This window comes from Mustelus asterias, chromosome 6, assembly GCF_964213995.1.
Source record: "Mustelus asterias chromosome 6, sMusAst1.hap1.1, whole genome shotgun sequence".
Taxonomy (NCBI): Eukaryota; Metazoa; Chordata; class Chondrichthyes; order Carcharhiniformes; family Triakidae; genus Mustelus; species Mustelus asterias.
In genome coordinates this window covers 25,450,505-25,477,913 of record NC_135806.1, presented here as the reverse complement: position 1 = coordinate 25,477,913, position 27,409 = coordinate 25,450,505, and the positions used below count along the sequence as shown (strand labels likewise).

Below are 27,409 nucleotides of genomic sequence, written 5' to 3'. Positions count from 1 at the left end.
TCCACCTGTCCGTTACCCCTAGGGTTGTAGCTCGTGGTCCTACTAGAGGCAATCCCGTATGAGAGCAGGTATTGCCTCAAGTCATCGCTCATGAACGACGAGTCCCTGTCGCTGTGAATGTAGCCGGGGTACCCGAACAGGGTAAAGAGATCACGGAATGCCTTGATAACTGTGGCAGCGGATGTATCAGAGCAGGGAACAACAAAAGGGAACCTAGAGTACTCGTCAATGATGTTGAGGAAGTACACATTCCGATCTGTTGAGGGAAGGGGGCCCTTAAAATCGACACTCAGTCTCTCGAAGGGACGAGTGGCCTTGACTAAATGTGCCCGGTCAGGTCGGTAAAAGTGCGGTTTGCATTCCGCGCATACCCGACAGCTTCTTGTTACGGACCTGACGTCCTCCACCGAGTAGGGCAGATTTCAGGCTTTTATAAAGTGGTAGAGCCGAGTGACCCCAGGATGGCATAGGTCATTATGGAGAGCCTGCAAACGGTCCTCCTGTATACTGGCGCATGTTCCACGCGAGAGGGCATCCGAGGGCTCATTGAGTTTCCCTGGACGATACATGATATCATAGTTATAGGTGGAGAGTTCAATTCTCCACCGCAAGATCTTGTCATTCTTAATCTTGCCCCTCTGCGTGTTATTAAACATGAACGCCACGGACCGCTGGTCCGTGATCAGGGTGAACCGTTTTCCCGCCAAGTAATGGCGCCAGTGCCTGACGGCCTCCACAATGGCCTGGGCCTCCTTTTCCACCGCTGAATGCCGGATTTCGGGGCCTTGGAGGGTGCGGGAAAAAAATGCGAAGGGCCTGCCCGCCTGGTTAAGTGTGGCGGCCAGGGCGAAATCAGATGCATCACTCTCCACCTGAAAGGGGATGGACTCATCAGCAGCATGCATCGTAGCTTTCGTGATGTCGGCTTTTAATTTATCGAAGGCCAATCGGGCCTCTGGCGTTAGGGGAAAAGTAGTGGACTTAATGAGCGGACGGGCTTTGTCCGCGTAATTGGGAACCCACTGCGCATAATAAGAGAAGAAGCCTAAGCATCTTCTCAGTGCTTTTGCACTAGTGGGCAAGGGAAGTTCAGAAAGGGGGCGCATACGGTCTGGATCAGGGCCAATGACCCCGTTTTCCACCACGTATCCTAGGATGGCTAAACGGCGCGTACGGAACACACACTTCTCCCTGTTGTAGGTCAGGTTCAGGCAAGATGCAGTGCGTAGGAAATTCAGGAGATTCGTGTCGTGGTCCTGCTGGTCATGGCCGCAGATGGTGACATTATCCAGGTATGGGAAGGTAGCCCGCAGCCCGTTCTGGTCCACCATTCGGTCCATAGCACGCTGGAAGACCGAGACCCCATTGGTGACACCAAAGGGAACCCTGAGAAAGTGATACAAGCGACCATCCGCCTCAAAAGCCGTGTATTGTCGGTCCTCTGGGCGAATGGGGAGTTGATGGTAGGCAGACTTGAGGTCTATGGTACTGCAGAATCTGATTGACCATATCAGATATGCGCGGGAGGGAATACGCATCCAGCTGCGTGTATCGATTAATGGTCTGACTATAGTCAATGACCATCCGGGGTTTGTTCCCGCTCTTGACCACCACGACCTGCGCCCTCCACGGACTAGCGCTGGGTTGTATGATCCTTTCTTTGAGGAGCCGCTGAACCTCAGATCGAATGAAGATCCGATCCTCAGCGCTGTAACGCCTACTTTTAGTCGCAATGGGCTTGCAGCCTGGCACAAGATTCTGGAACAGGGAGGGTGTGGTGATCTTCAGCGTCGAGAGGCTACAGGCGGGGCGCGTTGGGCAATTTGGAGGCTGCTGTTCTCCCACTGAAAGTGAAGGGAGTGGCCCACCGTACTGTAGGGTTACACTCCTCAAGTGGACCATGAAGTTTAGTCCGAGAAGTATTGGCGCGCAAAGGTACGGCAACACTAGGAGCTTGAAACGCTCGTAAACTGTGCCTTGCACCGTTAAAGTTACCACGCAACTCCCTAGCACGGTGACAGACTGGGACCTCAATGCCATAGAAATTGTCTGTTTGGCAGGTTGAATCCGGAGTCCACACCGCTTCACAGTGTCTGGGTGGATAAAGCTCTCTGTGCTCCCGCTGTCAAACAGACAATAAATCAAGTGGTCATTTACCTGGATGTTCATCATAGATTTGTCAAGTCTATGAGGCTTGGCCTGATCCAGGATGATCGACGCCACCGTTGGTTCATGAGCGCCACTGCAGGCAGCTGAAATCGACGAGGATGACCCCTGCTGGTCGTTCGCGGTCGGTGCCGACCAAAATCGCCGCTCCCATAGGTCGCACGTGGGTGATGGCGCCAAACTCAGCGACCCCTGGTGGTCACACATCTCCAACTCCGTCGACCGTAATGGCGTCGTCCTGGCCTCGCACGTGGACGAAACCCTCGATGATTTCGACGACGAAGAACCGGGCTCTGAGGAATCGCAGGCCGCACTGCCATTCCTAGATTTAGATCGGCACACTTTCGAATAGTGCTCCTTCTTACCGCAGGCGGAGCACAACACAGCCTTAGCGGGACACCGTTGCCGAATATGCTTCGCTCCCCCACAGAAGTAACACCACGGGCTGCCCGGAGCTGCTGCCGTCGTCTGGCCCGAGTGTGAGCACGCCATTACGCAGCATTTCGAACCGGAGGGACGAGGAGGGATTGGCGACTGCTCCTGCCACGTTGTCTCCACGTGGTCTTCAGGATACAATACTAGGCTTTTGGAGGCCATCTCCAGCATCTCCGCTAGCTCTATTGCCTGGGTAAGGTCAAGGTTACCTTTCTCCAGTAGTTTAAGTCGAATGTACGACGATCCGACTCCCGCCACAAACGCATCTCGGGCGAGGTCGTTCATACTCTGCTCAGCCGACACAGCTTTGCAGTTACAGCCCCTGGCTAGCTGTAGGAGTTCGTTCGCGTATTCCTCCATCGTTTCGCCAGACTGCCGTTGTCGAGTGGCTAAGAGGTAACGAGCGTGTATTTCATTGGGCGGTTTGATATAACGCTTCTTCAGAAGCTCGAGGGCCTTTGTGTAATCGGTGGCCGCATGGATCGCGAGGTAGACAGTGTCGCTTACCCTCGCATGGAGGACCCGGAGTCTGTCATCATCTGTGGTGACCGCTGCGGAGGCTGCCAGGTAGTCTTCGAAGCACTTCAGCCAGTGGTCGAAGGTGTTAGAGGCGCCCACCGCACGTGGATCTAGTGTAAGGCGTTCCGGCTTCAGTATCTGCTCCATACACTTTTTTTTTTCTCTTCGACGAGAGTTTAACAACAGCAAATAAAATTGATGCGCGTTATCATACACGAGGCTTGATGCTCAGTAAATAAAGGCTTCTATTTGCTGTAACAAAGCAGCTAACAATTATATACATGATCCCAGACTGAGGGGTCCCAGCCAGAGCAGGGACCTTTATACCTCTCCCAGGAGGCGGAGCCCGACTGGGATGTACCACAACACTACAGTACAAAGGTGTAACAACCCCACCCTAACCCCAACAGCAACAAGTAGCACAACCCATCCCTAACCCAACAGCAACATATGTACATACTTGTAGTACTGGCCAGACCCTGGCTCAGTACTATCCAGTGGGAACCAACGATGGTTCACCACAGGGATTAATTGGATAACTCTACCAAAGCGCCAGTATAGCCTTGATGAGGTGAAAGGCCTACTTTTTAACTGTAACATTCTATGTTTCTATGATCTAATGATTCAGGAAATGTCTGCAACCCTCCATATTTAATTTAGTCTTGTGTCGTAATTCGGCCAAATGCCAGTTTCCTGTCACCTTTATTGTGCACCAAAGGAAAAGGCCGCGACTGTGGCTTACAGTCAGGTAGTCTTCACCTTGGGACCCAGAACTCCAGATCAGGTAAAGTTACAGCTTAAAGACCCCGGTTGGCTGCTTCCAATTGGGCGAGCCTCCGCAGCTCATATTCCATGAAGCCCTCGGGTAAATCAATTGATGATCCCCGTGTCCTTCATTGTCGTCATAACATCTTGTACATTTTAAAAATGGTTTTCCATCTAAATTAGATCCAGTCAGATCAGTATCAACCAAGATCCCAAAATGCCAAGGAGACTCTGCCAATGGATTTCAAAATGTCCACATTGAACAGCCTGTCAATATACTCGGTCTTTAAGGCAGAACAATCAAAGCAGAGACGAGGAGAATTGTTTCTTTGCATGGCAAATTATTTTGATTTGAAATGCACTGTCTGAAAGACTGGTGGAAACAGATTCAATAATAACTTTCAAAAGGAAATTTGATAAATACTTAAAATGGAAAAAAAGTGAATAAGTATGGGGAACAAGCAAGGGAGTGGAATTCTTGAATAGCTCATTCAAGAAGCTGACGCAGGCATGATGGCTGGGATTTTACAGCCTCGTCCCAAAATGGTAAAATCCCACCCGAGGTCAATGGACCTTTCCATGTTCCGCCCCTCACCCGCTCCGATTCCCATGGCAGGCAGGGTGGTAAAATTCCAGCCGATGTGTCAAATGGCCTTTTTTGTGTGTGATTCTCAGGTGCAATGTGGACTACCTCGAATGACACTGTATATACTTTACTGAATTTACACTGGAGTTGGGAAATTATGGTTGCATTATTAACAGCCAAACACGTAGATACTAAAAAACAGCCTGTCATTTACATAATGCTTTTCAAATAGGAAACATTCGGAAGTGTTTCACAGGGACATAAGCGTGAATTTTAATCTCACAATGCACTGAGAGCATGGGGAGTCCTGTAGCTCACAGGAAACCTGTAAATGAGTGCTGCACATCTGTCAGGGGCTCTTTAACCCAGCTGCTACATAAACATATTATTTCCCAGTTTCCCTACCAATTAGATTGATTGGATGCGATGATGACCAACATACCAATTTCAAGTCTGGTATTTAAAGGGGGAATTCTAAGCATAAAATTTGATGGATTGTGGAAATGAGGGCACAATAGAATGAATTGACAGAATGGGATGTACACATTCAGAGGCTGCACCCTGTTTTACTGATGCCTACATGGATGTGATGCCGAGGGCTGAAAGGGTCTGCAGGGAATACATTCCCTCTTAAAAGAAGGTAAAAAGCCTTGCGGTGAAGCAGCAAGGGTATACAGGTTGCTCAGGAGGTCAGCAGCAGGAATGCTTGTGAAGTCCTTTTTGAAAGTGGGTTAATGAACTAAGCAGGGCAGGAAATGAGAGTATAGTGGCACATTCAACTCGACCTGATCCTTGTATTATGCCAAATCCATCTCTCTGCCTTCTCTAACCCACTCCAGCATAGTGTAAACTCCAGCCCATGAAGTTCACAATCCCACCACAACTCCCCCCCCCCCCCCCCCCGCAACCCTTCTTTGAGCCATGCTGGGAGATTTTGTTTGAAGATCTCAGGTAGATACGATATAATGCATATATATGACATGATAGATATGTTTAAAATTGTGAAAGAATGAGACAGGATCAATAGGAGCAGATGCTTCCAGCAACTGAGCAGTCAAGAATGATGAGCCAAAGATCATAGAATCAAAGAATCCTACAGTGCAGGAAGAGGCCATTCAGCCTGCACCGACAATAATTTTACTGAGGCCCTGTCATGGCAACCCCATGTATTTACCCTGCTAATTCTCCTGACACTAATGGGCAATTTAGCATGGCCAGTCAACCTAACCTGTACGTCATTGGACTGTAGGAGGAAACACTCACAGCACCCGGAGGAAACCCACGTAGACACGTGGAGAATGAGTAAACTCCACACGCTCACCCAACACTGGAATTGAACCTGGGTCCCTGGTGCTGTGAGGCAGTGCTAGCCACTGTGCCGCCCAATATTAAACTTAACACATTAAATAGACTTACATTAACTCTGCAATGAAGTTACTGTGAAAATCCCCCAAAAGAATAGGGAACTGGAGAAAAATCTTTACACGGGGATTTGTGAAGTTAACAAATCCACTTCCACTCCCAGTGGAGGGAGAAATTATATCGACGTGGAACAATTGAACTAAATGATGAGTTTCTGCATTTTAGATTTTATCTTTTGCTATTAATGTATGAGAGAAAGATCTTAATGTTTTCTTTGTCACACTTTGATTCCCAAACCATCATCAAAAATCTTAATATTCCTTTTTAGCAGCAGAAATTTCTCCCACCATATCTAATCAGTTTATGAGTCAGTAACCATTTGTTGCATGTCTATTTTTAGATACACCCATCATCTACATTCAGAAATGGAACTGACCTCATATTTACAGTGAGTAAATCGTTGTTTTCCCCATAATATCTTCACAAATCAACTTGTGTATTTGTTTGTTGGTTTGTCTTAAAAGAAAAATACCTTTGTGTGTGTAATTTTATCATTTTTGGCCTGTTACAAATATCCGACACAACATTATCCAATTATCCTTGTGTTATCCACATCGCTTGAATACTGAGAAACTAAAACAAAAATGTCAAGGTATATATTCTGCAACTATTGGCTACACCAGATATTTGCAGTCCAGTGTCCTCTCTCTGTGTCACTGACTTCAGGGATCATTTAAATCCAAAGCTTGTTCTGTGCCCATGTTCACAGTTCCCCTATATCCCTGAGCTCAGAACCAGGGTGATCGTCTGAAGGGTGGAGAGCATCCTGATGATTGCATCTGTAATGCATTTGGTTTGCCCCTCCAGGGCGAAGTCACCAAACTGTCCATGAGTGATTGCAGTGGATAGATGCCTCCACAGAGCAGGTCTGAGCATACAATCTCTGGTATATCCATCAAGTCTTCAGAGACCTCTAGCAGGACATCCAGCATCTGCCACCTAAAGTATTACTACAGAGGCCCATCGTCAACTCGGAATCAATCTCTGGACACTCAGTCAACTGCCTGAGGCCGGCAGCACTGTACTCTGTATCAGCTGCACGTGTGAAGTACCCTCACCAGTGTGTGCGTGATCCCCCTTCACCACGCTAGTGCAGGCCCAAGTCGCAGTATCTGCGATGGTGCTCGGTGCTGAGTAAGGATGAAATGCCACATCCACTGAGTGTGCTTCCTCCTCCTTGAGGGGAGGGGCAGCGTGTTCCCTGTCGGAGGGGAGGGGCAGCACGGCCCCTGTCAGAGGGGAGTGGCAGCACGTTCTCTGTCGGAGGGGAAGGCCAGTGTGGCCCCTATCGGAGGGAGTGGCAGCGTGACTTCTGTTGGAGGGAGTGGCAGCATGTCTCCTGTCAGAGGGGAGTGGCCGCACGTTCCCTGTTGGAGGGAGTAGCAGCGTGGCTCCTGTTGGAGGGAGTGGCAGTGCGGCCCCTGTCAGAGGGGAGTGGCAGTGTGACTCCTGTCGAAAGGAGTGGCAGCACGTCTCCTGTCAGAGGGGAGGGGCAGCGCGGCGCCTGTCGGAGAGAGTCGTAGCGTGTCTCCTGTCGGAGGGGAGGGGCAGCGTGGCTCCTGTCAGAGGGGAGGGGCAGCGTGGCTCCTGTCAGAGGGGTGGGGCAGCGTGGCTCCTGTCGGAGGGGAGGGGCAGCGTGGCTCCTGTCAGAGGGGTGGGGCAGCGTGGCTCCTGTCAGAGGGGTGGGGCAGCGTGGCTCCTGTCGGAGGGGAGGGGCAGCGGGGCTCCTGTCAGAGGGGTGGGGCAGCGTGGCTGCTGTCGGAGGGGAGGGGCAACGTGTCTCCTGTCGGAGGGGAGGGGCAACGTGTCTCCTGTCGGAGGGGAGCGGCAGCGTGTCTCCTGTCGGAGGGGAGGGGCAGCGTGGCTCCTGTCGGAGGGGAGCGGCAGCGTGGCTCCTGTCGGAGGGGAGGGGCAACGTGTCTCCTGTCGGAGGGGAGGGGCAGCGTGTCTCCTGTCGGAGGGGTGGGGCAGCGTGTCTCCTGTCGGAGGGGAGGGGCAGCGTGGCTCCGATCGGAGGGGAGGGGCAGAGTGGCTCCTGTCGGAGGGGAGCGGCAGTGTGTCTCCTGTCGGAGGGGAGGGGCAGCGTGGTTGCGACCAGAGGGAATGGCAGTGTGGCTCCACATTTTTAAATCCTCCAACAACAATAAAACAGAAGGAATGAGACTCCACAGTATTAGTTTAATGTTCAGTACCAGAAATATTAACTTCCAGTAATTAACACTCAGCATGTCCTTAAAGTAATGATAGATCATAGTGGCGAAGACATGTTTTCTGTGTATGTATTCACCACACAAATAGTGCAACTTCACAACATTCAATACATTCCCGTGATGAGCCAGACAGCAAGATGCTAAATATGGATTGTTGCATTGTGGATAGCAACTTTTGAATTCTTCATTTAGATTCATATTTGTGCTTGTCAGGAATTGCTATTTTGTTTTCAGATAAATAACCAGATTTTGATCAGCCTCACCATTATTTGAACAGCATTATATTGCCAGTGAGCAATGTGTAGAAGATTAGTAAGTTTGGGGAGACAGTGGTGTAGTGATGTTGTCACTAGACTAGTAGTTCAGAAACTCTGGGTAATGTTCTGAGAATTGGGGTCAAATCCCACCATGTCAGATGTTGGAATTTGAATTTATTTCAACATTTGGTGACCATGTAACCATTGTCATTTATTGTAAAAACCCATCTGGTTCACTGATGTCCCTTAGGGAAGGAAAGTTGCCACCCTTACCTGGTCTGGCCTACATGTGAGTCTAGACCCACAGCAATGTGGTTGACTCTCAACTGCCCTCTAAAATATTCCAGCAAACTATTCAGTTCAAGGGCGATTAGGAATGAACAACAAATGCTGGCCTTGCCAACAATGCCCATATCCTATGAAAGAATAAAGATAAAAGTACTTTAACATTGGGGAACATATAAAAATAGAAATACGAGCCAGTTATTCAGCCCTTCAATCCTGTCCTGCCATTCAGTTAGCGAATTGGAGATCTGTCCTGCAACTCCATTTAGAAGCCTGTGCTCCATATCCTTTGCTACACTTACCTACCAAAAATCTACACAATGGCAAAACACTACATATGCTGCAAATCTAAATTAGAACAGAAAATATTAGAAATACTCAGCAGCTCGAGAGAGAAATGAAGCAAACATTTCTGGTTGATCACCCTGAGCCAGAACAATTCTGACGATACGTCATTGATCCGAAAATGTTAAAATCTATCAACCTCTGTTTTAAAATTTCCGATTAATGGGGTGGCACAGTGGTTAGCGCTGCTGCCTCACAGCGGCAGGGAGCCGAGTTCGATTCCCGACTTGGGTCACTGTCTGTGCGGAGTTTGCATATTCTCCCTGTGTCTGTGGGGGTTTCCTCCGGGTGCTCCGGTTTCCTCCCACAGTCCAGAAGATGTGCTGGTTAGGTGCATTGGCCATGCTAAATTCTCCCTCAGTGTACCCGAACAGGCGCCAGAGTGTGGCGACTAGGGGATTTTCACGGTAACTTCATTGCAGTGTGACTAATAAATAATAAATAAACTTCAATCCAACATCCATTTGGAAGCAAACTTCGAGATTTCCACTGCCCTTTGTGTGGAACAAGTGCATCCTGATTTCACTTCCAGGACAGAACTACTCATTTCAAGGTTCAGAACCCTTTGGTTCTGGAATTAAATGCTTTGAATTTACTTTAGACCCACAGCAATGATGAATTCCTTCATCACTTTAAACATCCTGATATGATCACCTCTCAAACTTTGAGATCAAGGAAATACTAAACTTGTGCCCGCGTAATTAACCCTTTAAGCTCTGATATCATTCAGGTGAATCTGTACCATACATCACCCAAGCTCAGTATATCAGTATTGTCAGCACCATCCCACCCTGAACCATTTTTGAGAAGGCCCAGTCAAGGTCAGGACAGCTATCTGCCTGCAAGTGGTAGGTAGGCAATTCAGCAGCCTATTGTGATCCCTCTGCAGCACCGGACTGTGGTCAAATCTTGGGAGACGGGGCCACCCCCCCCCCCCCCACCCTCCCACTCCCCACTTCATCCCTCCCATGGCACACCCACCTGGGATCCTGGCCTAGTAACTGTAGGCCATTTTTAAATCAAGATTATTTTGTATCTGGTCATGGAGGTAGAGGTTTACATAGAGTCATAGAGGTTCACAGCATGGAAACAGGCCCTTCGACCCAACTTGTCCATGCCGCCCCTTTTTTGTAACCCGTCAGGAAGACCAACAAGTTGGGGACACTTCCATTGTGAGGTTCCTTCTCTCTTTCTCTGCAGACATGGTGGCTCCCAACTCAGATGACTCCAAAGTCATGAGCTCACTTGCTGCACTTAACTGGATGACAAGCATACCCATTAATAGGCCAAATCACCTCAGGTGACTGTTCCCGATATGGTGTGGGAGTAGGACCCACAATTGATCTCAGCCCATGGACATCCATAGTTGCCCCTCCACAGTTCCTAATCCTTTACTACTAAGAAAATATTATAATTTATCTTTCTTTGGTCTAAAATGTGTAACCTCACACTTTCCTCATAATGAGTTCTACCTGCTCTAGTTTTTCTCTAACTTGAACAGTCCGTTTGTAATTTGCTCACATCTGCATAATTTACTGGGCTTACAGCGTCATCTTGAAAACCTGTATATAGAGCTTTCTGTTCTTTCATCAGTCATTTATGTATTTTTATTCACTTACGGGATTTGACCATTGCTTGAGCCAGCATTTATTCCCCATCCCTCAGGGTATTTGAGAGTCAACCACATTGCTGTGGCTCTGGAGATACATGTAGGGCCAGACCGGGTAAGGATGGCAGATTTCCTTCCCCAAAGGACAGTAGTGAACCAGATGGTTTTTTACTATAATCGGCAATGGTTTCACGATCATCGTTAGACTTTTAATTCCAGATTTTTTATTGAATTCAAATTCCAATATCTGACATGGTGGGATTTGAACCCAGTTCTCAGAACATTACCCATAATCTCTGAACTACTAGTCCAGTGACAACATCACTACACCACTGTCTTCCCCCATCTGACCTGGTGGGATTTGAACCCAAATCCCTAGATCTTGCCCTGGGTCTCTGGATTATTAGTCCAGTGATAATACCACTACGCCACTGCCTCCCCTATTATATATTTATTATATAAAAACGTGGGCCCCAGTACAGATCATCACGAATACCACCAGCCAAATTCCACCAATGAGGGAATGTAACTGCCAACTATTGACCATCAATGGCTGGGATTTTCCGGCCCCACCCACTGCCAGGATCTTCCAGTCACACCAAAAGACTTTTGGCTGATCCGGCACAACCCGAGCAGTCAAAATTCAGGCCCACGTCTTAATGTTAGCTCCAATTGCACATCCTCTCTGCTGCAGAATCTTTTGTGAGTCATTACAGATTGACACCCATAGGCACTGCCCCACCTACCATGTTAGTGAACTTCTAAAAACAAACACTTGAATTGGCCTGACATGGCCAACCTTTGACACATCCCTGTGATTTATTTGATCAACTCATGCTTGTCCACATGGTTAGTCTCTGTCTCTAGTAATAACTTTTGAGTAACCGCCCCACAATTGATTTAACCTAATGGGTCTATAATTACCTGCTTTCCTCCTCCTCCCCTGGAGTGACATTTGACATTTTCCTATCCAGAAATACAGTGGTTTGTTCTCTAAGAGGAATTTGATGAGTGTTTGCTTTTCAAATATGTTGCCATTGGATTTTGATACATTGTTTTAATATTGTCCACAATGTGTTGATCCCTCTCTTCTTGTTTAGTACCATGGATTAATATCACTGAAAGTAGAAGATGACCACACTCCCTCAATATCCAATAAAAGAGCAAAAATACTGGTTACCAGCCGTGGTCAACAGCATTTTACTGGCAAGACAGAGCTTTCACACACTGCCAAAGTAATGACAGTGCCAGCATCGCAGCATATTCCTGGAAAACAGGTTAGATTTTAGGAGAAATACAAATTACTTCCTTTTACCAGTGCTTGTGCTAAAATTGTTGGTTTCTTTCATGAGATTGTATATGCATTGATTGACACAGTTTTATCCATAGTTCAGAATGAGTTTGCTGATCTCAGCCTAAGGGACATTGAGCCATATAAGAACTGGCATAGGTTTCTCCATTCTGTTGGAATTCTTCATCGCAATTCCTTGAATTTCAGTGGATTTAGGCATGTGGTTAGGGTTGAGTCCTGGCTGTGATTGATGATCTCTGCCACCCCAGCATCACCATGTTTAATGTCCTACTCTAGGTAAACGTCTAAAATTCTCAGCCTCACATTTAAGACCTTTGATCCTACAATCCTCTGAGACCTCTGCAATCTTCTGACTCCAGCCTCTCATGTCTCTCCATTGACCCTCCCAATCCTTTTACCCCACGATTGGCAGAATCCACAATCTAGAGTCATAGAGGTTTACAGCATGGAAACAGGCCTTTTGGCCCAACTTGTCCATGCCGCCCTTTTTTTTAAACCCCTAAGCTAATCCCAATTGCCCACATTTGGCCCATATCCCTCTATACCCATCGTACCCATGTAACTATCTCAATGCTTTTTAAAAGACAAAATTGTACCCGCCTCTACTATTACCTCTGGCAGCTTGGTCCAGACACTCACCACCCTCTGTGTGAAAAAATTGCTCCTCTGGACACTTTTGTATCTCTCCCCTCTCACCTTAAACCTATGCCCTCTAGTTTTAGACTCCCCTACCTTTGGGAAAAGATATTGACTATCTAGCTGATCTGTGCCCTCATTATATTATAGACTTCTATAAGGTCACCCCTCAGCCTCCTACGCTCCAGAGAAAGAAGTTCCAGTCTATCCAGCCTCTCCTTATAACTCAATCCATCAAGTATTGGTAGCAGCTTAGTAAATCTTAGTAAATCTTTTCTGCAGCAGAGTGAGCAGGAGGCAGAGTGAAAGCTGTAGGGCTTTGGCTCACAGGGCTTAGGCAGAAAGGGCGAGCAGGGGTGAGTTAATTCATTTTTTGCTGTTTCTACCTGGTACTGGCAAGGTATCTAGAGAGGATGGGTGTGAAGGCAGTGCAATGTTCCTCTTGCACTATGTTCGAGGTGAGGGACGACGTCAGTGTCCCTGCTGATTATACCTGTGAGAAGTGCATCCATCTGCAGCTCCTCCAAAACCGTGTAAGGGAACTGGAGCTGGAGTTGGAGGAACTTAGGATCATTAGGGATGCAGAGATGGCCATAGACAGAAGCTTCAGGGATACAGTTACTCCGCGGAATGAAAATAGATGGGTGACGGTGAGAGGGGCTGGGAAGAAGCAGTCGGTGCAGGGATCCCCTGTGGTCGTTCCCCTTAGCAATAAGTATTCCGCTTTGGATACGGTTGAGGGGGACGACATACCAGTGGTGAGCCGCAGTGAGAGGATCTCCGGCACTGAGTCCGTCCCTGTGGCTCAGGAGGGTAAGGAGGAGAGCGGGAGGGCAATAGTTATTGGGGACTCGTTAGTTAGAGGGATAGATAGGAGGTTCTGTGGCAGCAAAAGAGACTCGAGGATGGTTTGTTGCCTACCGGATGCCAGGGTCCGTGACGTCTCGGACCGTGTTTTCCGGATTCTTAAGGGGGAGGGGAAACAGTCACAAGTCGTGGTACACATTGGTACCAACGACATAGGTAGGAGAAGGGACGGGGATTTAAAACAGGAATTTCGGGAGCTGGGCTGGAAGCTGAGAGCAAAGACAAAACATGTGGTCATCTCTGGTACGCTACCGGAGCCACGTGATAGCGAGTTGAGGAACAGGGAGAGAGTGCACTTAAACATGTGGTTGCAGGGATGGTGCAGGAGGGAGGGTTTCAGATACGTGGATAATTGGAACACGTTCTGGGGAAGGTGGGACCTCTACAAACAGGACGGGGTGCACCTGAACCAGAGGGGCACCAATATCCTGGGAGGGAAATTTGCTACGGCTCTTCAGGGGGATTTAAACTAATTTGTCAGGGGAGTGGGAAAAGGAGTTGTAGTCCGGAAGTCAGTGTTGAGGGTGGTGAGATATTGGGGAAGGTATCAAGGTCAAGGGTGGGTACTGGTAGACAGGAAGGTGGGTTGAAGTGTGTCTACTTCAATACAAGGAGCATCCGGAACAAGGTGGATGAACTTGGGGCGTGGATTGCTACTTGGGACTACGATGTTGTGGCCATTACGGAGACGTGGGTAGAACAAAGACAGGAATGGTTGTTGGACGTTCCGGGGTATAGATGTTTCAGTAAGTGTAGGGAAGCTGGTAAAAGAGGTGGAGGAGTAGCATTGTTAATCAAGGATAGTTTAACGGCTGCGGAAAAGCACTTTGAGGGGGATATGCACACTGAGGTAATATGGGCTGCAGTTAGAAACAGGAAAGGAGCGGTCACGTTGTTAGGAGTTTACTATAGGCCCCCAAATAGTAATAGAGATGTGGAGGAAGAAATTGCTAAGCAGATTATGGATACGTGTGGGGGTCACAGGGTAGTTGTCATGGGGGACTTTAACTTTCCAAATATTGATTGGAACCTTTGTAGGTCGAATAGTTTGGATGGGGCACTTTTTGTGCAGTGTGTGCAGGAGGGTTTCCTGACACAATATGTGGATAGGCCGACAAGGGGTGAGGCCACATTGGATTTGGTACTGGGAAATGAACCGGGCCAAGTGTTAGATTTGGTTGTGGGAGAGAACTTTGGAGATAGTGACCACAATTCGGTGTCTTTTGTTATTGCAATGGAGAGGGATAGGGCTGGACGGCAGGGCAAGGCTTACAATTGGGGGAGAGGTAATTATGATGCGATTAGGCAAGAATTAGGGGGCATAAGATGGGAACAGAAACTGTCAGGGAAAGGCACTGATGAAAAGTGGAACTTTTTCAAGGAACAAATACTGGGTGTCCTTGATAGGTATGTCCCTGTCAGGCAGGGAGGAAATGGCCGAGTGAGGGAACCGTGGTTCACAAAAGAGGTGGAATGTCTTGTGAAAAGGAAGAGGGAAGCTTATGTAGGGATGAGGAAACAAGGTTCAGATGGCTCGATTGAGGGTTACAAGTTAGCAAGGAATGAGCTGAAAAAGGGGCTTAGGAGAGCTAGGAGGGGACATGAGAAGTCCTTGGTGGGTCGGATCAAGGAAAACCCCAAGGCTTTTTACTCTTATGTGAGGAATAAAAGAATGACCAGGGTGAGGTTAGGGCCGGTCAAGGACAGTGGTGGGAACTTGTGTATGGAATCAGTAGAGATAGGCGAGGTGATGAATGAATACTTTTCTTTAGTGTTCACCAAGGAGAGGGGCCATGTTTTTCAGGAAGAGAAGGTGTTACAGGCTAATAGGCTGGAGGAAATAGATGTTCGGAGGGAGTATGTATTGGCAGTTTTGAATAAACTGAAGGTCGATAAGTCCCCTGGGCCTGATGAAATGTATCCTAGGATTCTTTGGGAGGCGAGGGATGAGATTGCAGAGCCTTTGGCTTTGATCATTGGGTCCTCGCTGTCCATGGGGATGGTGCCGGAGGACTGGAGAATGGCAAATGTTGTTCCTCTGTTTAAGAAAGGGAATAGAAATGACCCTGGTAATTATAGACCGGTTAGTCTGACTTCGGTGGTTGGTAAATTGATGGAAAAGGTCCTTAGGGATGGGATTTACGACCATTTAGAAAGATGCGGATTAATCCGGGATAGTCAGCACGGATTTGTGAAGGGCAAATCGTGCCTCACAAATTTGATAGAATTCTTTGAGGAGGTAACTAGGTGTGTTGATGAAGGTAGGGCGGTTGATGTCATATACATGGATTTTAGTAAGGCGTTTGATAAGGTCCCCCATGGTCGGCTTATGATGAAAGTAAGGAGGTGTGGGATAGAGGGAAAGTTGGCCGATTGGATAGGTAACTGGCTATCTGATCGAAGACAGAGGGTGGTGGTGGATGGAAAATTTTCGGACTGGAGGCAGGTTGCTAGCGGAGTGCCGCAGGGATCAGTGCTTGGTCCTCTGCTCTTTGTGATTTTTATTAATGACTTAGAGGAGGGGGCTGAAGGGTGGATCAGTAAATTTGCTGATGACACCAAGATTGGTGGAGTAGTGGATGAGGTGGAGGGGTGTTGTAGGCTGCAAAGAGACATAGATAGGATGCAAAGCTGGGCTGAAAAATGGCAAATGGAGTTTAACCCTGATAAATGTGAGGTGATTCATTTTGGTAGGACAAATTTAAATGTGGATTACAGGGTCAAAGGTAGGGTTCTGAAGACTGTGGAGGAACAGAGAGATCTTGGGGTCCATATCCACAGATCTCTAAAGGTTGCCACTCAAGTGGAGAGAGCTGTGAAGAAGGCATATAGTGTGTTAGCTTTTATTAACAGGGCGTTGGAGTTTAAGAGCCGTGGGGTTATGCTGCAACTGTAAAGGACCTTGGTGAGACCGCATTTGGAATATTGCGTGCAGTTCTGGTCACCTCACTATAAGAAGGATGTGGAAGCGCTGGATAGAGTGCAGAGGAGATTTACCAGGATGCTGCCTGGTTTGGAGTGTCGGTCTTATGAGGAAAGGTTGAGGGAGCTGGGGCTGTTCTCTCTGGAGCGGAGGAGATTGAGGGGAGACTTAATAGAGGTTTATAAAATGATGAAGGGGATAGATCGAGTGAACGTTCAAAGACTATTTCCTCGGGTGGATGGAGCTATTACAAGGGGGCATAACTATAGGGTTCATGGTGGGAGATATAGGAAGGATATCAGAGGTAGGTTCTTCACGCAGAGAGTGGTTGGGGTGTGGAATGGACTGCCTGCAGTGATAGTGGAGTCAGACACTTTAGGAACATTTAAGCGGTTATTGGATAGGCACATGGAGCACACCAGGATGGTAGGGAGTGGGATAGCTTGATCTTGGTTTCAGATGAAGCTCGGCACAACATTGTGGGCCGAAGGGCCTGTTCTGTGCTGTACTGTTCTATGTTCTATGTTCTTTCTAGTTTAATAATATCCTTTCTATAATAGGGTGACCAGAATTGCACACAGTATTCCAAGTGTGGCCTTACCAATGTCTTGTACAACTTCAACAAGACATTCCAACTCCTATATTCAATGTTCTGACCAGTGAAACCAAGCATGCCGAATGCCTTCTTCACCACTCTGTCCACCTGTGACTCCACTTTCAAGGAGCTATGAACATGTACCCCTAGATCTCTTTGTTCTGTAACTCTCCCCAACGCCCTACCATTAACTGAGTAAGTCCTGCCCTGGTTCAATCTACCAAAATGCATCACCTCGCATTTGTCTAAATTAAACTCCATTTGCCATTCGTCAGTCCACTGGCCCAATTGATCAAGATCCCGTTTCAATTGGAGATAACTTTCTTCACTTTCCACTATGCCACCAATCTTAATGTCATCTGCAAACTTACTAACCATGCCTCCTATACTCCCATCCAAATCATTAATATAAATGACAAATAACAGTGGACCCAGCACTGATCCCTGAGGCGCACCACTGGTCACAGGCCTCCAGTTTGAAAAACAATTCTCCACAACCACCCTCTGGCTTCTATCAAGAAGCCAATTTTGTATCCATTTAGATACCTCACCCTGGATCCCGTAAGATTTAACCTTATGCAACAACCTACCATGAGGTACCTTGTCAAACACCTTGCTAAAGTCCATGTAGACAACATCAACTGCACTGTCCTCATCTACCTTCTTGGTTCCCCCTTCAAAAAACTCAATCAAATTTGTGAGACATGATTTTCCACTCACAAAGCCATGCATGTGGTTAGGATTGAGTCCTGGCTGTGATTGGTGATCTCTGCCACCCCAGTCCTTGCGTCTCTAAATGCCTGTAGATCCTGTCTCTCAAAATACCTTCCAACAATTTACCCACCACAGATGTGAGGCTCACTGGCCTGCAGCCCTCTTTAAACAAAGGCACAACATTTGCCACACTCCAATCTTCAGGCACCTCACCCGTGACTATCGATGACTCAAATATCTCGGCTAGGGGACCCGCAATTTCCTCCCTAGCCTCCCACAATGTCCTGGGATACACTTCATCAGGTCCCGGGGATTTATCTACTTGATGCGCTTTAAAACTTCCAGCACCTCCTTCTCTGTAACATGTGCACTCCTCAAGACATCACTATTTATTTCCCCAAGTTCCCTAACATCCATGCTTTCCTCAACAGTAAATACTGATGAGAAATATTCATTTAGGATCTCGCCCATCTCTTGTGGATCCGCACATAGATGACCTTGTTGATCCTTCAGAGGCCCAACTCTCTCCCTTGTTACTCTTTTGCCCTTTATGTATTTGTAGAAGCTCTTTGAACTCAGAGCTTCACTGAATCTTTGGATTCAGACTTCACTGAATCACAGAACTGTTACGGTACAGAAGCAGGACATCTGGCCCATTGTGTCTGCACCGGTTCTCCTAATGAGCACCATTACTTAGTGCCATTTTCTTGCACATTGTTTTTATTCAAGTAATGCCCTCTTGAATGACTCGATTGAACCTGCCTCTACCACACTTCCAGGCAGTGCATTCCAGACCCAAACCACTCGCTGGTGTTTCTCACATTAGATTTTCTTCTTTTGCACATCACTTTGAATCTCTGCCTTCTCGTTCTCGACCTTTTTACGATGGGAACAGTTTCTCCCTATCTACTTTGTCCAGTCCGTTATGATTGTGGACACCTCTATCAAATCTCCTCTTAGCTTTCTCCTCTCCAAGGAGAACAGTCCCAACCTCTCCACTCTATCCTCATAATTGAAGTTTCTCATCCCTGGAATCATGCTTGTAAACCTCTTCTGCACTCTCTCCAATGAGTTCACATCCTTCCTTTAGTGTGGTACCCAGAATTGTGCACAATATTCCAGCTGAGATCTAACTAGTGTCTTGTATAAATTCAGTATAATCTCCTTGCTATTGTACTCTGTGCCCCTATTAATAAAGCCCAGGATACTATATGCTTTATTAGCTGATCTCTCCACCTATCCTGCTACCTTTAATGATTTGTGCACATGTACACACAGGTCTCTCTGCTCCTGCAACCCAATAAGAATTTTACTCCTTATTTTATATTGTCTCTCCATGTTCTTACCAAAATGCATCACCTTACATTTCTTCACATAGAACTTAATCTGCCACCTATCTGCCCACTCCACCAACTTGTCTATGTCCTTTTAAAGTTCTGCACGGTCCTCTTCACAGTTTACAGTACTTCCAAGCTTGGTGTCATCCACAAACTATATAGGTGAACTTCACTCTCTCCTTTTGACCCTTCTTAAACCCATCTCTTTAACGATATCTTCTAATATTGTATCTTTGGATCAGCACCCATTATTGTCTGATTTAACCTCTCTGATATGCTGCAAGTAAGTGGAAATAGCTCAAGCTATTAGCCACCCATCAATCTACTCTTGATTATCAATAAAGTGATGGAAGGGGTCATCAAAAATACTATCAATGGCATTTGGTTAGTCTGCTCACTGAAACTCAGTTTGGGTTCTGCCAGGGCCATTCAGCTCCTGACCTATTACAGCCTTGGTTCAAACATGGACAGAAGAGCTGAATTCAAGAGGTGAGAGTGACTGCTCTTGATATCAAAGCTGCAGTTGATCAAGTGTGGCATCAAGGAGCTCTAGCAAAACGAAGTCAAGTAGAATCACGGGAAAATTCTCCACTGGTTGGAGTCATATCTTGCACAAAAGAAATGGTAGTGGTTGTTAGTGGTCAGTCACTTCATCTCCAGGACATCACTGCAGGAATTCTTCAGGATGGTGCCCTAGGCCCAACCACCTTCAGCTGCTTTATCAATGACCTTTCCTCCATCATGAAGTCATAAGTGGGGGTTTTCGCTGATGATTGTAGAATGTGCAGCACTGTTTGTGAATGCTCAGATTCTGGGGCAGTCCCTGTCCAAATGCATCAAGACTTGGGCAATATTCAGGCTTGGGCTGCCAAGTGGCAAGTAACATTCATGCAGAGGCTAGAAATCCTGCCGCACGTAACTCACTTCCTGACTCCCCAAAGACTGCCCACCATTTACAAGGCACAAACCAGGAATATAATGGAATATTCTCCAGTTGCCTGCATGGGTGCAGCTCCAACAACACTCAAGAAGCTTGACACCATCCAGGACAAAGCAGCCCGCTTGATTAGCACCCCTCCACCAACAATGTACAGTAGCAGCAGTGTGCACCATCCACAAGACGCACTGCAGGAACTCGCACAGGATCCCTTAGACAGCACCTTCCAAATCCACAACCTTAGCATCGAGAAGGACAAGGGCAGCGGATACCTGAGAACACTAGCACCTGCAAGTTCCCCACCGAGCCACACACTATCCTAAGTTGGAAATATATAATTGTTCTTTCACTGTCGCTGGATGAAAATCATGGAACTCCCTCCTGTGGAAGTACCTACACCACTTGGACTGCAGCCAGTCAAGAAGGCAGCTCATCACCACCTTCTCGAGGGCAATTAGGGATGGGCATTAAAAGCTGGTCTGGCCCAGTGATGCCCACATCCTTTGAATGAATAAAAAGAAAGTTACCTCCTACAATTTCAATGGATGCTGGTTATTGTTCCAATAGGCCCCTGTCAAAAAATGAAAGCAAGCTGGTCTTATAGATTACCTCTAACTAAATTACATTTAAATGATTTGAAATCACATCATCTGAAAGCAACCGAGTCTATCCTTAGGTTCTTGATTAAATTTATGTTTCTTGTCTTTAAACTTCTGTTATGCGAACAGACATATATTTCTAACTTTCTTGCTGGATGTGCTCCCAGATTCCCTGTACATCAAAGATTTTACTTTACCTGGTCTGGGGCGGTACTTACGTACGTAGAATATTAAGCTGTCTAAAATATTTTATATTTACTTTGCTAACTTCTTGTTCAGCTTTAATTTTCTCTTCTTTTCTCATTTTGAACAACATTTCAATGTTTCTGGAATAATAGGAATTCAATTCTGTGACAATGAATTGCTGTTGAATGCTGGAGAAAATTCTTCAAAAAAATTAAGATTGGATTAAAGAAGTCAACTATTTTCATGAGGGCTTTAAAGTGTATTTTAGAAGCAACCTATAATAAACAACAATGTGAAGCTTCTCAATTAGTCATGTCCTTGCCATCATCACCATTCTGTCCAGTTTTCTTTGAAATGTCAGAATCTCTGTATTTGGGAGAGCATTACTGCCAGTGGCACCTTGATTTCCATTGAGTGGCGCTGATAATGTATTGGGGATAATGATCATTTGAGTTGTGACCAAGCTTCCAATTTGCTTCCTTGATCTGGGATGAGCGGGGTTTGGTGAGGTTACTGCCAGATTTTTTAGAAGGAGCATTTGGGAAAAGGAGTTGTAGTCCAGAAGTCAGTGAGGGTGGTGAGGTATTGGGGAAGGTATCAGGGTCAAGGGTGGGTAGACAGGAAGGTGGGTTGAAGTGTGTCTACTTCAATGCAAGGAGCATCCGGAACAAGGTAGATGAACTTGGGGCGTGGATTGGTACTTGGGACTACGATGTTGTGGCCATTACGGAGACGTGGGTAGAACAAGGACAGGAATGGTTGTTGGGCGTTCCGGGGTATAGATGTTTCAGTAAGTGTAGGGAAGCTGGTAAAAGAGGTGGAGGAGTGGCATTGTTAATCAAGGATAGTCTAACGGCTGCAGAAAGGCACTTCGAGGGGGATCTGCACACTGAGGTAATATGGGCTGAGGTTAGAAATAGGAAAGGAGCGGTCACGTTGTTAGGAGTTTACTATAGGCCCCCAAATAGTAATAGAGATGTGGAGGAAGAAATTGCTAAGCAGATTATGGATATGTGTGGGGGTCACAGGATAGTTGTCATGGGGGACTTTAACTTTCCAAATATTGAGTGGAACCTTTGTAGATCAAATAGTTCGGATGGGGCAGTTTTTGTGCAGTGTGTGCAGGAGGGTTTCCTGACACAATATGTGGATAGGCCGACAGGAGGTGAGGCCACATTGGATTTGGTACTGGGAAATGAACCGGGTCAAGTGTTAGATTTGGTTGTGGGAGAGCACTTTGGAGATAGTGACCACAATTCGGTGTATTTTGTTATTGCAATGGAGAGGGATAGGGCCGTACGGCAGGGCAAGGTTTACAATTGGGGGAGAGGTAATTATGATGCGATTAGGCAAGAATTAGGAGGCATAAGTTGGGAACAGAAACTGTCAGGGAAAGGAACTAATGAAAAGTGAAACTTTTTCAAGGAACAAATACTGGGTGTCCTTGATAGGTATGTCCCTGTCAGGCAGGGAGGAAATGGCCGAGTGAGGGAACCATGGTTCACGAAAGAGGTGGAATGTCTTGTGAAAAGGAAGAGGGAAGCTTATGTAGGGATGAGGAAACAAGGTTCAGATGGCTCGATTGAGGGTTACAAGTTAGCAAGGAATGAGCTGAAAAAGGGGCTTAGGTGAGCTAGGAGGGGACATGAGAAGTCCTTGGCGGGTCGGATCAAGGAAAACCCCAAGGCTTTTTACTCTTATGTGAGGAATAAAAGAATGACCAGGGTGAGGTTAGGGCCGGTCAAGGACAGTAGTGGGAACTTGTGTATGGAGTCAGTAGAGATAGGCGAGGTGATGAATGAATACTTTTCTTTAGTGTTCACCAAGGAGAGGGGCCATGTTTTTGAGGAAGAGAAGGTGTTACAGGCTAATAAGCTGGAGGAAATAGATGTTCGGAGGGAGGATTTCCTGGCAGTTTTGAATAAACTGAAGGTCGATAAGTCCCCTGGGCCTGATGAAATGTATCCTAGGATTCTTTGGGAGGCAAGGGATGAGATTGCAGAGCCTTTGGCTTTGATCTTTGGGTCCTCGCTGTCCACGGGGATGGTGCCAGAGGACTGGAGAATGGCGAATGTTGTTCCTCTGTTTAAGAAAGGGAATAGAAATGACCCTGGTAATTATAGACCAGTTAGTCTTACTTCGGTGGTTGGTAAATTGATGGAAAAGGTCCTTAGGGATGGGATTTACGACCATTTAGAAAGATGCGGATTAATCCGGGATAGTCAGCACGGATTCGTGAAGGGCAAATCGTGCCTCACAAATTTGATTGAATTTTTTGAGGAGGTAACTAGGTGTGTTGATGAAGGTAGGGCGGTTGATGTCATATACATGGATTTTAGTAAGGCGTTTGATAAGGTCCCCCATGGTCGGCTTATGATGAAAGTGAGGAGGTGTGGGATAGAGGGAAAGTTGGCTGATTGGATAGGTAACTGGCTGTCTGATCGAAGACAGAGGGTGGTGGTTGATGGAAAATTTTCAGATTGGAGGCAGGTTGCTAGCAGAGTGCCACAGGGATCAGTGCTTGGTCCTCTGCTCTTTGTGATTTTTATTAATGACTTAGAGGAGGGAGCTGAAGGGTGGATCAGTAAATTTGCTGATGACACCAAGATTGGTGGAGTAGTGGGTGAGGTGTAGGGCTGTTGTAGGCTGCAAAGAGACATAGATAGGATGCAAAGCCGGGCTGAAAAATGGCAAATGGAGTTTAACCCTGATAAATGTGAGGTGATTCATTTTGGTAGGACTAATTTAAATGTGGATTACAGGGTCAAAGGTAGGGTTCTGAAGACTGTGGAGGAACAGAGAGATCTTGGGGTCCATATCCACAGATCTCTAAAGGTTGTCACTCAAGTGGATAGAGCTGTGAAGAAGGCCTATAGGGTGTTAGCTTTTATTAACAGGGGGTTGGAGTTTAAGAGCCGTGGGGTTATGCTGCAACTGTACAGGACCTTGGTGAGACCACATTTGGAATATTGTGTGCAGTTCTGGTCACCTCACTATAAGAAGGATGTGGAAGCACTGGAAAGAGTGCAGAGGAGATTTACCAGGATGCTGTCTGGTTTGGAGGGTAGGTCTTATGAGGAAAGGTTGAGGGAGCTGGGGCTGTTCTCTCTGGAGCGGAGGAGGCTGATGGGAGACTTAATAGACGTTTATAAAATGATGAAGGGGATAGATAGAGTGAACGTTCAAAGACTATTTCCTCGGGTGGATGGAGCTATTACAAGGGGGCATAACTATAGGGTTCGTGGTGGGAGATATAGGAAGGATATCAGAGGTAGGTTCTTTATGCAGAGAGTGGTTGGGGTGTGGAATGGACTGCCTGCAGTGATAGTGGAGTCAGGCACTTTAGGAACATTTAAGCGGTTATTGGATAGGCACATGGAGCACACCAGGATGATAGGGAGCGGGATAGCTTGATCTTGGTTTCAGATGAAGCTCGGCACAACATTGTGGGCCGAAGGGCCTGTTCTGTGCTGTACTGTTCTATGAAGTCTATGAAGAAGGAAGCATTATCTTGCAAGGAAGGATACAGGTTGTCAATATTCATGATCTCCCATCCAGTTTCATAGTTGCACAGCTGCAGCTTCTGTAGAAGGGCCCAATTATCTTACTAATGGTATCAGCATCTACAGCTGCAATAAATCTATCCAAATAATAGAATGATGGTGCTCTCAGAACTCTTGGTGCCTTTACCAGTTGCTAAGATGAAAAATGTTCACTCTCACCCCTCTAATCACTCACTTGCAGGAACACTAAATTGGTACCCAAACTCTGACCATCTCCATCCTTTCTCACGTTTTTTATTTGAAGATGCTTTCTCAAGTCAATATGGTCAGCAGGCATAGTATTTGATTTGACGATGTAGGCGATTTGATATTGTGGAATGTATTTGATGAACAGACATCTCTCCTGCATGAAATGAAGGGACATTTTGCTTTTTTCTTTAATTTCAGGAGATAAGTGCCAGAAAATGTCCCTTTGGATGGACCTACCATGACAATCAATGTTATTATCTGAACACTAAACACAAGGCAACCTGGGCTGGAGCGGCCCGGGCCTGCAAGGAAATGTAAGACTTTGTGTGAATGCTCCTTATTAGCTTGATTGCAATTCCTGGATCATTATGTTCAGCAGAAATTAGCACTTGATGGAATTATTTGAGCATCAAGCTCAATAATAAATCAGCAAGGATATATTTGGAAAATATTCATTTGGATCATTTCATCTCGGGAAGACTCTGGATTGTGAAATAACAGTGTCGTTGTGTCCACCCATTTATCAGATCACTGCATTAATTTTCTGATCTGGGCAGCAGGTCACCTGTTGTATCCAGTTGGAGACACAGCAGCAAAAGCGACAGATTCAATCTGGAAAGACATGCCACCAAAGTCTAATTTTTACACACTTTTTATGTTACAATCTACAGCTATATTTGTCTGGGAAATTAAATCGTACCTGCACTTTACTCCGAGAAATGCTTTTTATTGATGATCAGAGTAATGCTCCCAGTGACAGTAAACTAATTCCTAACCTCAGTGCAATTCTTTTTGTTGTCTGATTTCACTCCCCCTCACTATGGCAAAGATAACCAACTTTCCAGTCCACACATTTTACTGCGATCACTACCATCAGGAGATTTTGCCCTTCTTTTGAATTTTAATCCATACATGGTCCATGTTTGATCTGAGCCTTAAATGTCTCCACAGGCACCATGGCAACCTTGTGAGTGTCGTTTCAAAACAGGACATGGAGTGGCTGTGGGATTTCAGCGGAAGGCGTCCCTTCTGGATTGGTACGTACATTTATTTTCTGAGTGAATTTGACAACAAATGGGTGTTAACATTTCCTAATTTCTTGTATGAAACCTAACTGCATATTTCCTCATTATCAGCTAACTCAGATAAGGTGATGTGGGCTAATAGCTTTGCTACTTTACCGTATGTTGGAGCAATTGGGTGATTGCTAATGGCACAATTATTGCAATTGATTACAGAATCAACCCCAGTCCATCGTCCACCTCCAGCACCCCACCATTCAATCATCAGTTTAAAAAGCTGGAGGGGTATGGGTGTTAATGGGATAGGGTCGGAGACAGGGAGCAATGATGTGGTGGGCAGTGAAATAACATCAATATGCTACCTGATAACACAAAAACTACCTGATACTAACTTGATGATTTATTTCTTCATTTTTATATAACTAATGAAATAGAAAAGTCTCTTGGAATATAGCAGCTTTGAAATTTCACAGTGATTCTTCCTTGTTCCTGCAATGCAGAAGGAGGCCATTCAGCCCATAAAGTCTGCACTGACTCCCTGAAAGAGCATCTTACTCAGGCCCATCCCACTGCTGTATTCGCGCAACCCCATGTATTTACCGAGCAAAAAGTAATTTAATCTTATTATAGGTTCTAAATCATGGTTGTTAATTGTGTTTCCTTTTGGCTAACAGCTTTTTAAAAAGTGTTTGTCAGCTTTTCGGGTCTTGTAGTTTGTTGCTGTCACTAGAATTCTAAAAGCATCTCATTACATGAAGCATTGTGACAATGTGATAAGCTATAAAAAATATATATTTCTTTCAGTATATCTGTATAATTTATGAATTTAATAGCAATTGGTCGATTGGGATCTGTAAAATCTGTCAACTTTTCATTGTGAGTTACTTATTTTTGTTCAAACTCTCAGGTCTCAACGATAGGATCAGTCCTGGTAAATGGGATTGGGCTGGAGGTGAACATGTGTCCTTCACAAATTGGAAGCGAGGCCCTCCTCCGGCTTCGAGGAAGAAAGGCAAGAACTGTGTTCTTGTGAGGAGAAGAGGGAAGTGGCAGGTTAAAAATTGCAAGCGGGGAAAGCCACATTACTACATGTGCTCCGTTCGTTAATAAATACAAGAATATTCACATTGGGATCAATGTGTACATATTGTAGTGCTGTAATATTTATTTACAATATTTGGAAGTGCACCAATACACTTTTTATATTTCTTTGTCCATTCTTGCTGGTCATTGCATGAATCTTAATGAAACTGTGCCAGAATATATGGAAGTGTGTTCCTTCAGTTAGATGGAAGGGTTTCAGATTATCATAACTAATCATAATGTAAACATCATGGCAATAATTAACAGTTTGAAGTTTTTCTAAATCAAATGTGACATTTACCAAGAGAACATATTAAATATGTGTCCATGTTCAAACACTACTTTGTACTCATTTAGGCAAGACAGACTTAATTTTCTTTAGTAAAGAGAATGCTCAAGGATTGTAAAATGGACAGGGCCTAAATATAGGAGTACTATTTATGGGTGCAGAATGCCTGAGCGGTGTTAACAGTCTGAACTCAAATCATGAGAATGGAGAAGCACATGATTTTGGGCTTTGAACCTCAGCATAATATAGATAGTGCTAAGGTTGGAAGGAAAAAATAGAGGAGTAATGGATAAGACTCATGACTGGGATTCAGTGGTGCAGTGAGGAGGAGATTGCAAGCCTCAGGGAGCATGATCAAGGGTTAGGAGTACTTTCACAAGGAGATATTAGAACAGGTGACCAAATGACAATTTTAATCCAGGAAGATGAGAAAAGAGGCAGAGGTTTAGAGAGACCCTTTCAGCACGTGGGGCCGAGGCAGCTGAAAATGCAGCTTCTAATTGACTGAATAGTTTCAGGGATGCACAGAAGACCAAAATTGGGGGAATGTGGAAATCA

General features: G+C 45.9%; 1 protein-coding gene across 1 annotated transcript in view; it reads left to right on the top strand.

Annotated features, from left to right (window-relative positions):
• frem1a (Fras1 related extracellular matrix 1a) overlaps nucleotides 1-26,975 on the top strand; it is a 270,213-nt gene extending 243,238 nt beyond the window's left edge. The window contains exons 34-38 of the mRNA XM_078214133.1: nucleotides 6,234-6,281; nucleotides 11,700-11,876; nucleotides 24,656-24,771; nucleotides 25,409-25,494; nucleotides 26,387-26,975. Of these exons, the coding sequence (XP_078070259.1) occupies nucleotides 6,234-6,281; nucleotides 11,700-11,876; nucleotides 24,656-24,771; nucleotides 25,409-25,494; nucleotides 26,387-26,586 (627 nt within the window). The 3' untranslated portion in view covers nucleotides 26,587-26,975. The remainder of the gene's footprint in view (nucleotides 1-6,233; nucleotides 6,282-11,699; nucleotides 11,877-24,655; nucleotides 24,772-25,408; nucleotides 25,495-26,386) is intronic.
• Nucleotides 26,976-27,409: the final 434 nt, after the last annotated feature.